The sequence below is a fragment of the Struthio camelus genome, chromosome 3 (assembly GCF_040807025.1).
Source record: "Struthio camelus isolate bStrCam1 chromosome 3, bStrCam1.hap1, whole genome shotgun sequence".
NCBI classification, from domain to species: Eukaryota; Metazoa; Chordata; class Aves; order Struthioniformes; family Struthionidae; genus Struthio; species Struthio camelus.
Genome location: NC_090944.1, coordinates 11,423,405 through 11,436,152, shown reverse-complemented (window position 1 = coordinate 11,436,152; position 12,748 = coordinate 11,423,405). Strand labels below are relative to the sequence as shown.

The 12,748-nt window shown below is 44.8% G+C and overlaps 1 protein-coding gene across 1 annotated transcript; it reads left to right on the top strand.

Annotated features, from left to right (window-relative positions):
* The first annotated feature begins 6,252 nt into the window (after positions 1-6,252).
* LOC138066667 (gallinacin-4-like) lies at positions 6,253-9,466 on the top strand. Its single transcript, XM_068936930.1, has 3 exons — positions 6,253-6,387; positions 7,411-7,497; positions 9,336-9,466. Exons 2-3 carry the CDS (start codon positions 7,440-7,442, stop codon positions 9,464-9,466), a joined length of 189 nt encoding a protein of 62 aa, XP_068793031.1. The 5' UTR covers positions 6,253-6,387; positions 7,411-7,439.
* Positions 9,467-12,748: the final 3,282 nt, after the last annotated feature.

The following is a 12,748-nucleotide window of genomic DNA, read 5'->3' as shown; positions in this document are numbered from 1 at the left end:
GGTGGTCTGGTGCCTGCTCTCATTTCACCTCTATCAGGACGCAGCAAAAGTTGGAAACTGAAATCTTCAAGGATGTTCTGCTGTTCTTTTGCAGACTCTGTAAAATATCTCAGCCTTCCAATATAAAAAAGGTTTGTACTCTTTTTCTCTCCTTTAACATGTATATGCTGTCTCCAAAAATACTACGTTTTGCAAACTATTGTTATATTGTGTAAATATTTACTAAAACACAAGTAATAAACAGAGCTCTTTAAACAATTTGTTGGTACTTGTGATATTTTATTTTAGTGGATTCTATCTCCTACCCTCAAAAGACTGGCCTATCTATTTTGGGGGGGTGAAGAGAGATTTCCTAGGCTTGCTGGGGAACAGGCAGTAAGTGATTATGTAAAAGAAAACTCTTCATTTTGGGACAGATGGTCAGGACAGAGGTTCACTGCCTACAGTTTTGTCTGATGACTAACAACAAGGGCATATTGCTGGCTCATGCTTAACTTGTTGTCCACCAAGACTCCCAGGTCCTTCTCGGCAGAGCTACTTTCCAGCAGGTCAACCCCCAGCCTGTACTGCTGCGTGGGGTTATTCCTCCCTAGGTGCAGGACCCTGCACTTGCCTTGGTTGAACTTCAGGAGGTTCCTCTCCGCCCACCTCTCCAGCCTGTCCAGGTCCCTCGGAATGGCAGCACAGTCTTCTGGTGTGTCAGTCACTCCCCCCAGTTTAGTATCATCAGCAAACTTGCTGAGGGTGCACTCTGTGCCTTCCTCCAGGTCATTGATGAATACATTGAACAAGACTGGACCCAGGACTGACCCCTGGGGGACTCCGCTGGCTACAGGCCTCCAACTAGACTCTGCACCATTCACCACAACCCTCTGAGCTCGGCCATCCAGCTAGTTCTCAGTCCACCTCACTGTCCACTCATCCAACCCACACTTCCTGAGCTTACCTAGGAGGATGTGATGGGAGACAGTGTCAAAAGCCTTGCTGAAGTCCAGGTAGACAACATCCACTGCTCTGCCCTCCTCTACCCAGCCAGTCATCCCATCATAGAAGGCTGTCAGGTTGGTCAAGCATGATTTCCCTTTGGTGAATCCATGCTGACTACTCCTGATCACCTTCTGGTCCTCCAGATGCTTAGTGATGACCTCCAGGAGGAGCTGTTCCATCACCTTTCCAGGGATGGAGGTGAGGCTGACAGGCCTGTAGTTCCCTGGCTCCTCCTTCTTGCCCTTTTGGAAGACTGGGGTGACACTGGCTTTCTTCCAGTCCTCAGGCACCTCTCCTGATCTCCAGGACCTTTCCAAGATGATGGAGAGGGGCCCTGCGATGACATCTGCCAGCTCCCTCAGCACTCGCGGGTGCATCCCATCGGGGCCCATGGATTTATGGATGTCAAGTTTGGACAAAAGATCTCTAACCTGATCCTCCTCCACCAAGGGAGAGTCTTCCTTTCTCCAGACTTCCTCTCTTGTGCCCAGGGTCTGGGATTCCTGGGGACTGGCCTTAGCAGTAAAGACTGAAGCAAAGGCAGCATTCAATAACTCTGCTTTCTCTATATCCTTAGTTATCAGGGCACCCGCCCCATTCAGCAGCAGGCCCACATTTTCCCTAGTCTTCCTTTTGCTATTGATGTATTTGAAGAACCCCTTCTTGTTGTCCTTGACATCCCTTGCCAGATTTAATTCCTATTGGGCCTTATCCTTCCTTGTCGCATCCCTGCACACTCTGACAACGTCCCTGTATTCCTGCCAAGTGGCCTGTCCCCTTTTCCACATTCTGTACACTTCCTTCTTCTGCTGGAGTTTTGCCAGGAGTTCCTTGCTCATCCATGCAGGTCTCCTGCCCGCTTTGCTCGACTTCTTACTCAGAGGGATGCACCGATCTTGAGCCTGGAGGAAGTGATCCTTGAATATTAACCAGCTTTCTTGGACCCCTCTTCCCTCCAGGGCCCTACCCCAGGAGATTCCCCTAAGTAGGTCCCTGAAGAGGCCAAAGCTAGCTCTCCTCAAGTCCAGCGTTGCAATCCTGGACTCCAATAATAAATTCAATAATAAAAACAAGATTGCTAAGCATGGGTAGTGATCTCCTGAACGTTGCTGGTGCAGGAGGCTGTGCATGTAGAGAACACCAGCAGGCCCAGAAAGGATTAGATAAGTTCATGGACAGCAGGTCCTTTAAAGGATATTGAAAGAATAGGCAAGGGTGTCCTCTCTAAAATCTCTAATCTTGCAATTGTGAATGCCAGGGCAAAATGAGAGAATTGATCCACAGAATGTCTCCTTAAACAGCATCTTATGCTGATGCTGTCAAAGAAAGCATCCTGGGATGGATGGGCTGGTGGTCTGACCCAGTGCAGCATTTCTTAAGATCTCATGTTCTCAATAACCCTTTTGTGGTCTCATCTGCTTGGATTAGAGCAAGCACTGTGCTTTATTTTTAGGTCTGGAGCTAGGTAGAAAAAAAAAGTTTGGAGTAGATGTGAAGAGAAGATCTCCAGAGCTGGGCTGGAAAGAAGAAGGGAAAACAGCATCCAGGGGTAGGCAGAGGGGTGGTAAGTAGTGTCTGGAGCCAGGCCGGGGCAATATGCTGCTAATTGTTGCGTCTAGTTGCAAATAATAAATCTGTAAACCTTTTTTCTCTTTAGTTATCAGCTGTGAACCCAAATAAACAGCCCTTGGAAGAAACGGTGGTCTTACAACACAGCTTGCTTGAAGGCAATGCCCACACAAAGCTGAAAGCTGAACTTCAGCTGCCAAGAGCTTTCTCATGGAGACACCTCTGGGAAACACCTATGTGGGATTTCTTGCACTTCCCTCAGTCTCTAAGAGTTTGGTGCCCACCAGAGCCAGCCTCCAGGGGCTTTGGCTTCTGAAGTGCTGAGGAGGTCACCAGGATTTGCTGTGTATCCTGGGCTCAGCTGGAACTTTAGGGAGGCTGAAAGCCTTCCAGAACTAAATTAAGTATTTGATTAATTCAATTACTCTCTGAAGTCTCTTACTGGATGCTTAGGCTCTCCAGGTTTCGTATAATCTTAAATGCATGCTAACTGTGTGCCCTGGAGGAGGATTGACTCTGAGAGAGGTCAGTACCTAGAAGGTCCAAGGGGTGGGAAGCATCAGCTGGGCACTGTCACATGCTACTTTCCATCCCTTTTTGACTGTGCAGGACTCTCTCAGGCTGAGAGGATTTTCTCTGTCTCTCTGGGAGTTTGAGCATCAAGGAAGGTCCACGCTACAATTACAAAAAAACTGGGCTTTGATTTGTGTTGCAGAGTTGTTGTTCTAGTGAGTCTCTGTTTGCCAAGAGTGTCACCTCAGTGTTAACAAAAGGACTCATCACTCACAAAACCTAAGCTACCGCTTCATGCTCTTGGAGGTGCAAAAACTGCAGCAAGCCCAGGGTAAGCAACAAAGGAAGCTTTATCCACAGCTTAAGCTACCCACATTTTGTTGGCCTCAAGGTCTATAGAAACCTCAGGATCTGGAGAGATTTCAGGAACACAATTTGTGCCAGATAAGCAAATGTAATTAGACCAATGTCTTCTATACTTTAAGGCCATACTCTGCTCCTTGTTAAACCGAGAGATGTAAATTAGAAGAAATTCTACTGAAATCATTGCACTAACTTCTGGTATTATGAAGATTAGAATGGCCATGGCTGAGCATTAAAAGACTCATTGAAAGGAAACAGTGCTGATCTTGCAGTCTTCATCTCTCTCAATAGCCTATTCCTAAAAAGTCCCAGTGTCTAATCCCACTGGTCACCAGAAACTTCAGGCACATCAGGTTTTGCTTTCTCCTCCTTTTCACATACGGGGCACACTGGAAAATTTGCCACATATTTAACAAGACAGAGATTGTTTTCTCCTCGATTGTGGCAATATCACAGAGGTCCAGAAGGCTGTGCTGTAAGACAGCAGATATGGATTCACTATATCCTCTAACAGAGGGTTACGCACACTGTATGTCTTGTCTCTGAGCCAGCTGCTGTCTCTCCCTATAGGCAGCACAGAGAAGCAGAACATGGAAGATGTATTTGCACCACTTGTGTTGGACATACCTTTTAGGGTCACAGGAGGTACTCGAAAACTGCCTTTCCTGTCTTTTGTCCCTCTGTGACTGAGTCAGGCAAAACCACTGAGCTCAAATACTGCTTTTACCTGAATTACAACGATTTCCTCCTTCATCTAATGGGGAATTCTGTAGGATGGACCATCCTAAATCACGTGAAAGAGGCTAGTCCTAGACACCACATGGCTGAGCAGCCAGAGAGTATGTGTCTGTACCATGCCCACCTCTCCTTGCTGTGCTTCCCACAGCTGCCTGCTCTACTTCCCCATTCACCTGCCCCACTTTGTGTGACAAGTTCATCTTCCTGGTACCCCCGATAACACCATGTGCTTGTGCTCCCTTCTGTCCTCACTCTCACTATGTCCTTCTCTATCCTGAAACACTGAGGAATTCGTCTCACCCAAATTAGCTATCTGATAAACGTCAAAGCAGCTTTTATACCCAGAGGAGATCTAGGAGCTGATTCAGTTCCTCACATGCTGGTGTCTAATGCTGTCTGAGATGCCCCAGGGTACCTGCACTCTCTACATAGGGTGTGGAGGTTCAAAAAACCATTTATGGAAGACCCATGCTCTTCTGGAACAGTAGTTAGGGGCCAGATGTTGCCTTGTGGCATCCTCAACAGTGACTGTTTGGTGGCACCCGCACTGAACTTGTGGTCAGGACGATCCACAGAGCCAGCAGGTGCCTCATCTCACCCGCAACAGATAGCTCTGCCTCATTGTCTGCATTTCCCTGCAGACTTCAATGACTGACAGACTAGGGTGAGATGCAGTTGTCCAAATAAAAGCATCTAGTGTAATTTCAGTTCTTTTTAACCTAATTTCAGCTGATAACTATTCTTCTTTTTACGGTGATCTATCTTTCACTTTTGTAAGGAATTAACAGAAAAGCAGTGAAAACAGAGAGAGACAGTTCTTCCCCACTAGAGAGCAGGAGATATTGAAGAAGAAATTCCTGCTGACTTTCATTTGGTAAGTTGAATGAGTGGCCAGTTCATTGATAACACTTGGATACACATGACTATCCTCATCAAAACGTGAGGCACATTGCTGAAGAAGACAAAATGAATACCTAGAACTAGAAATCATTGCAATGTCTCTCAAATGACTAGATGATGCTATATTAAAAAACACTTTTCTTTATTTTTTTAATTTTCAGTTACAAGAGCAAAGGCCAGGTTAGGCCAGACAGCTGGCCATAAATTAGCCATAAGCCCTTAAAACCCTTCACCCACAGCTATACTGGCAAATCAGACAGGGCCAGGACCTGGGCACTGAAGCACAGTCATTTCTATTGTGACATTCTCAGAGCTGCCCTGGTACAGGTTTGGCTCTTGCACTCTGCTACAATTTCCAGATACAGGCTAAAAGCTGGCACAGGCCAGGGACAATTCCCATCAAGCAGTCTAGGTGCAACCACTCTGTTTTGGAGATTGAGTTTAACAGTATGGACATGACCAGGCTGTGCCTTTTGGGCTCGAGGTCAGGAAACAAACCTGCTGCTGGTTAGCTTGCTATTGGAGACCTGACCATCAAGTAGCAAATACTTCTTTTGTGCCCACAGAGCAGTTAAATTGAGTAAGAATAACTGGTGTTTCTTATGCTAACCACAAAGCCTACTTAAACTGAGCAGCTTCAAAATAGTTTCAGATTTATGGTTTTCTTGCACGCCACAAGCACCAAAAGTTGCAAACGAGGGGAATGCCTGACAGATATCTGATCTGTGGTAGGAAAAAGGAGTGAACACCTGAATGGACACCTGCCAGGTAAATCCCACCAGGACCTATTGCTTATCTACCATTTTCCCTGAGGGACCACATCCCATCTGAAGCCACTGTATCTGCTTCCAAATGAGGTGTATAGAATGACCATCCACGAGCATGACTGCCCATACAGGTGTTTTTATCACTCTGGAGAGAAATTGCCACCAAGCCTCAACCAACCGGCACATGATATATGCCGCAGAAGCCTTGAGCAAATTGCTGTGTCCTAACACGTTGCACAAATGGAGGTGGCCCAAGGTGGCTTGCATGCAGCTCAGCACACTTCCTGAGCCACTGCTGCTTGCTATTTTGAAAGCAATATCTTGATTCCTCATTGGGGGATGACAATGGAGAGGATTCATTGGACCTCTCCAGTTATCACCAAAGCTACAGGGATTTTCTGATTGGCCCTTGAAGATCGTGAAGAATAAGCATCCTTCACTACCCACAAGAAACAGCATAAAGCCGAGCTCTGCTCTTTCATCTCAATGCATCTGGGTGACTGAGGCTGATCTACACGACGGTTCCAACCTAGAACATCCTCTTAACCTGGTAACGACCAAAATCTTCTCATTTTTCAGCCTCTCCTAAAAAGTTCTATTCTTTCAAAAATTTTTATCTGCATTACACTGGTATAACCTTAGCTGTGTAGCAACTCCAGTCTACCAAGACTTAGTTCAGACAGTTCTGGACAATTGGAATATCAATAAGGGAAAAGTTTTTGCTGGCTGCAGAAAGAGACCTGAGAGGAAGGAAGCACAAACACCCAGAAATTTACCCTGGAAATCATGTAGCTCTTCAGGTGAAGGAAAACCAGCCTCTAAGCAAGAATAGGGAGAAGCCATATTTTAAGCTAACTGTAAAGGAACTTACTTAGCAGTGAAAACCCTACTAAGCATTTCTTATCCTAACGTCAGAGTTTGTAGTTGGATGTTTCTGTACTGCCTGACAGAAGGGCACATGAGCAAAAATGAATAAGAAACTGTATGTAAGAATCTGTATTACCACATCTGTAATACACCACACCTATCCTGAATAGTGCAGAGCTTAGATATTAGTGTCTGGGTAACAAGACTAACAAGAGCTTCAATTAAATATAATTCTATGAGGGTTTTTTTGTTTTTGTTTTTTTTTTTTTTTTTGGAAAAGCTTGACAGCACATGTTGCATTATTTTGTATAAATATAGCAAAAATTGTCTTATTTTGCTTTATGAATGAATAGCTTTAACTTCTGTAAGGTTAACTGAATTATTGCAATGTAATCATTTTTCCTGTGGCATTTGTCAAGGAAAGGAAGTATCAAGAAAAGTAATAGAAGCACTTTATGAACTAATACAGTAATGAAAAGAGGATTTAAAAGTATGTCTTTCCTCACAGAGGTTTCTTCCTGTGCTATGCTCCTGTGTGTGCTCCAGGAAGCTCTTAAGACAACAAGCATTATTATAAAAAAAGTGTGTAATAGCTCGCATATACAATGGTTGAGCTGAGATAACATTTCTGTATTTCACCCCTTTGCCCACAATGGTTGTCTGGGGCCAGCACTTTTATTAATATATTGGTGTCATTCCTTTGTAGTGACAGGAGTTCCCAGTCTGCCTTCTGCCATGAAAATCCTTTGCCTTCTTTTTGCTGTCCTCTTCGTGGTATTTCACGGAGCTGCAGGTAAGCTGTAAATGAAAATGAGGGGCCGTAAAGAAGCAGCTACTGGGGTCGCATAATGGTCTGTTGTCCCCTTTGGAAGTAGCCAGGCAGCATCCTGCAGGGTAGCTCCACGCATATCATCAAAATTTGTCAGCAGATTACTGCTGATAGATGAACTTAGCAAATAGACAGTGCAAGCAGGAGTTCAGTGCCTTTGCTGCTCCTATGAAAATCCAGTCTAAATTGGAAGAAACCTCAAAATTATCATTTAGTGCCAGTATTTTCCCCATTAAAGCCTGTTGATTCTTAAGTCTCTTGTACTTAAGTCCCCTACTTTGTCTCTGGCTCACCCTTCAGCAAACTACTCTTAATCAAATATTCTTAAGTCACACAGAAAAAGTGAAATCTGCTCCCATGCCCTTTAAATATCCTTAGCTTCAGAACCTTTGGGCTGGGAGGCAGAAGGTCATGAATGTGCTCATCTGAATGTGCTCAGCAGAAAATCCTGTGCCATAAATAAGTGATGTTGGCAGGCTCACAAGGGGGGCCAAGGGGGTCCAGAACTCAAAGCTCACCTTACTGTCCAGCAGAAGGAACTGTGTATTAACACCGTTCCTGAAAACAACACAATTACAGCGTGCGACACTACATGCATAAACAGCTGTCAACAGAGTTTTGGGGTTGATCCCTACGGGAACAGGATGGAAAATGCCCTCAGGGGGAATGAGAAAAGACTTATGAATTGCAGAAGACTGAACGTGGAAGAGGTGTCATATATGCTTACCTAACCCTATTCTTGCTTGATCCTCCACTTACAGCAGTTGCCAAAGACAGGATGCTGGGCAAGGTGGTCCCTTGGGCTACACCAGAATGTTTATTGTTATGTCCTTATCTAACCTAAGGATGCATGCAGTGGCTATCTTCTGGGTATACTAACGAAGGAAATTTGTCTGGGAGAACATATTCCAAAGAGCTGAGACTGCTCACAATTATTTCTGCAGTGTCCCACGGATTGATAGGTATTGGAACCAGAAATGTTTTATTCACCCTTCCCAGCAATCCAATATTTATGTCTGGGATTTTATGGGTACTGCTGAGTGTGCCTGTGCTGTAGAACTCAAGTGCAGTGAACGCACCAGGGACGCCTTAGACGTAGTATACACGGGTAATATCTATGGTCAGTTTGCAGAAACAAGTTCTCTTCATTCTCGATATGCTCAACTTTGTCTGCTTGCATGGACCAGATGGGAAGCTGCAGTTAATTGGCACATGTGCAGTAAATCGGATGCATGCAGAATGTATCAGACTGCCAGCCTACCTCTCTATTAATAAACCAGACTGCATCAGGGAACATGCTGTTTAATTGACAGCATGCTCCCTGGTGCAATTTTCACTCCTGACAACTAGCACTTTCACAGATAATAGCCAGACACAGTTTTGGGAACAGGACCCACCAGGCAGTTTGAACAGGGATACCCTATTTTGGTGAGGAAGAAAGTATAGCTATGTGGATGTGAGCAATGCCACACTGTTTGGCTTCAGACCCAGAGGACAATCCCTGGATTACTTTATTTACCAGCATAGATGTGGTTTTTCTGCATGCATTGTTGAGTTTATCTGTGGATAGTGGCCTATTCCTAAGGGAGTCCTTGGCTTGGAGACACAGCTCTTAAATCCAAGGAAGGATTTAGAGCGCTCTCTGGATTATTTTGCCCATAAAGCTCCTCCTTTGGAGGTTGCATCAGTACTATCATAACTTTGGGGTCTGGTGTGGCTTGGTCTCAGTGAATGGGTATTCACCAAATGCAAAACCTCAACCTTGTCGGAAGTAACTGTATCTTGCTTTTCTCATGGTACAGGCTTTACTTGGTCTCCAAGAGTTTCTATGCGATGTGGATATCGTGGGACTTTCTGCTTCCCTGGGAAGTGCCCTCGTGGCAATAGTTACCTGGGGGTATGCCACTCTAGGTATTCTTGCTGTAGATGGTAAGTTTAGGACTTCACTGGGCAAACCTGACTTTCTACATTCTCATTTAAATTCTGGGTGGCTGGAGGGGCCCCGCATGCATTAGAAAAGCTGGCAATCTAGTCCATTTGTCTGGCTACATATCACTATCCCAAAAAGCTCAGCAGCAGAAATTCGTGTATGAAAGCAGTGGTCCTAGAGGCAACCAGGGAGATCTGATGTTAGTATAAAATGGGGAGGTGGTTCTGGTTTAGTCTTTGGTTTCAAAGAAATGTAGTGATTTTGCCCAAAAAACCATAAATATTTTTGTTTTTGTAGGCTGTAGCCTGACAAATTGCATAGACTCTCCAGGAATCCAGGAATGATCTCCTCTCTAGCATTATTGGATTCAGAGAACCGTTATATCAGTCAGCAAGGATTTGTCATTCTTCTTTCAATAAAAGCAAAATCTGGGGAGATCGTTTTTCTGTTCTGCATATTGTTATTCTTTTCTCTAGACGTATTCTGCATCTTTAGAAATTTGAAGTAAATACAAGACAAGAATTCTGAAAGCAGATTAAACCTACCAGGAATGTTTAGGTTATCAGAATTTCTTCCCTCTTGAGTCGCCAACTGAATGAATGCTGTCATGTTCTCAACACATGCCTGCTAAGAAATCTCGGTTGTGGTTGAAGTTGGTCTCCATCATGATGCTTCATAGCACCTCTACTGTGAAAACTTTGGGGTCCCGTCTCTTATTCCAGAATTTTCAGACCTGGGAATGACAGCCCTATTTCGTTATGGGAACTGAAATAGTAAAATCAATACACGGGAGAGCAACAGGAGTCAGGTGACACCATTTTAAGATGTGAAGCCTAATTTTACACTATGTTATGTTGGCCAGTGTAAATTTTCGGTAAATCCGCAAAATTTTTGTCAGCTGCAGTAAATAATGGAGAGACTGGGAGACTGGGAAATTAGAGTCAAACATAAGACATTGCCTGAGATGATTAGGTGACTTTTGCAAAAGGCAAAAGAGCCTTGCTCTTTCAATCATTCATTTCCTGAGAGCTTTCTCCTGTCCCAGCCTGAACCCTGATGGAAAACTCAGAACATGCAGGTTGCTCATGGGCTCCTTTTTCTCCTCAGCTGCTATTCCACAGCCAGAAGCATTCTTGTGCAGACAGCTTGGCCTTCAGACTAGCAGTCAGTGGCTACAGCCCTGAGCCCAACTGGCATAGCAGAGTTCATGTAGATACAGCCAAACTGCCTCAGCCTCCAAGCAGGGTGGCTTCATCTAAAATGCCTGTTAAAAATGGCCATGCTCACGCTCTCTCCTGAATCCAGGCAGTGTCAAGTAAAATGCAAGTTAGCCCTGGCCAAAACTGTGCCGGGGACTGAGCTAACAATCTAGCCCAGGCCAAAATAATCCTAAGCACAGTATGGGAGTTAGCTCAGGCTGAGGGCTTTTCTGAAATGTCTAGATGTGGCCACCCTTTTCCACGAGCAGAGGGAATTTAACAGTTTGAACATGGCCAGACTGTGATACTTGCTTTTAGGGCATTTTTTAGGAAGTAAGAGGAATACATGTGACCCTGAGATATAGTGGGAGCTCTCCCCCAGCTCTCACACTGCTTGTGGGAAAGTTGGCGCTTAGGGATGCTCAGTAAAGCTAGGATCACTAATGGCTGAATTTTAAGGGAAACAACCCAAGTATCTGTATGCAAAGCACTGACTCTAAGTCCAGAGCTTGTCATTTGTCACAGAGAATTTGGCCTCCTTTCAGAGCAGATGTTTCTGCAAATGACTCTGAGTGCTGCCATTGAAACCACAGCCTTGAGAAGGACAGGAAATTGGGGCAACGGCCACCTTGCAGGGAATCCCCTGGAGAGAAACTTGAGGAAGTTGCCAAGTGGAACCAAATCAGCAATTTACAGTTTATGTCCTAAGAAGTTTTGCTCAATCCACAGTAGCTGAAGGTTTCTTACACAAACTGGAATGGCACAATATATTTTGTACAGAGCCCGAGGATTTTGCAGGGATAGCTCAGCCCTTGATATTTTAGATTCAGTTTTGGAGACCATCCAGGATCTGTAGCCAGCGTCACATAGAATACCGTAGCATCACACTTTCAATGCACCACCACAAATAGCTGCCCTTACATTTGTAGCTGGGGAATGGCTTCTAGAGCCAGCTCAGAGTGAAACATAGGCCAAAACCTCCCCCGCCAGTATCCATGCTGCATGTTACCTCCCTCTCTCAAACCCCAATTCCACCTCCCCGGCACTATGGGCACATTTGAATTCACACAGCTCTTCCCAGGTTGTAGAGGTACTGCCTAGGATGGAATAGACACCAGAGACCGGGCACCAGACTTGGCAGAGTGGGTCTGTGCATGCCATGCCCAGATGCAAGGGTGTGTAATGCCTAAAGCTCATTTCTGATGCATAACAAACCCGAGGCAGAACTAGGGAATGGCTGGTCCTGTAGAATCACAATTTCTGCCACTGGGGCTCTGATACAGCCTCAAATGATATTGCTGTCACTCTTTTAGCACAGCCTCTCTGTGCACGGTCTGAGAGAGGATACTGTTTTTTGGTGCTGTGCCTCGCACGGAGGCACAGCAGTGCTATCAGTACTGTCTGGACCTCTCTTTTATGCTTATTTTTGCTCAGGCATGGACTGACATCCACCACAGTCATATGAGTGGCTGTATTTAGTTACTGTAATGAGATAGTCACTCTATTCAAGTGTCTACTGTGTTCAGAAGATCAGGACACGGAGCTGTGAGCTCAACCTCACCTCAAAGGGAGCATACACAAGTGTCTGGGGAGGATTGTGAGTGTATGGGGCAGGGCCAGCTCCCATAAACAGTCTGAATGTAGCTGCTCTGGGGTAAAACTGAGCTAGCAGGTCCTAACATTAATGTACTACTTTATTTTTGTTTTGAGTGAATCTGAAACATTGTGGAAGGTGACTGACTTTCAGCATTCATGTAGTACCTTCTACTAAATATAAAATATCTACAAAACTATTGTCTCCTTAGTGATCTGCAGAATTATCAAGTTTCTTGTTGCAGGAGGGACTAGTGAATATATGGAAAGTTTGTACAGAGAATCCATTATCATCTAGGATGGGTTCATCTTCTCTTAATGTTAGATGACTGATACAGATGTCTGTCACAGCTGGTCATGCTAAGTTCCCTCTCTAGACCGTGGAAGAGAAATAGGAATTTTTAAAGAGGAATTCACCAGACCTACTTTAGACATCAACATGAGGATGATGTGACTTGTATTCCTTCTGCTATGGAAAGAAGGGGTGGGGGGG

Bases quoted from the DNA above. Each gene is read 5' to 3' on its own strand.
- LOC138066667 (XM_068936930.1), top strand. From the start codon at position 7,440: ATGAAAATCCTTTGCCTTCTTTTTGCTGTCCTCTTCGTGGTATTTCAC. The intron at 7,498-9,335 runs GTAAGCTGTAAA...CTCATGGTACAG, and splicing joins GGTATTTCACGGAGCTGCAG to GCTTTACTTGGTCTCCAAGA.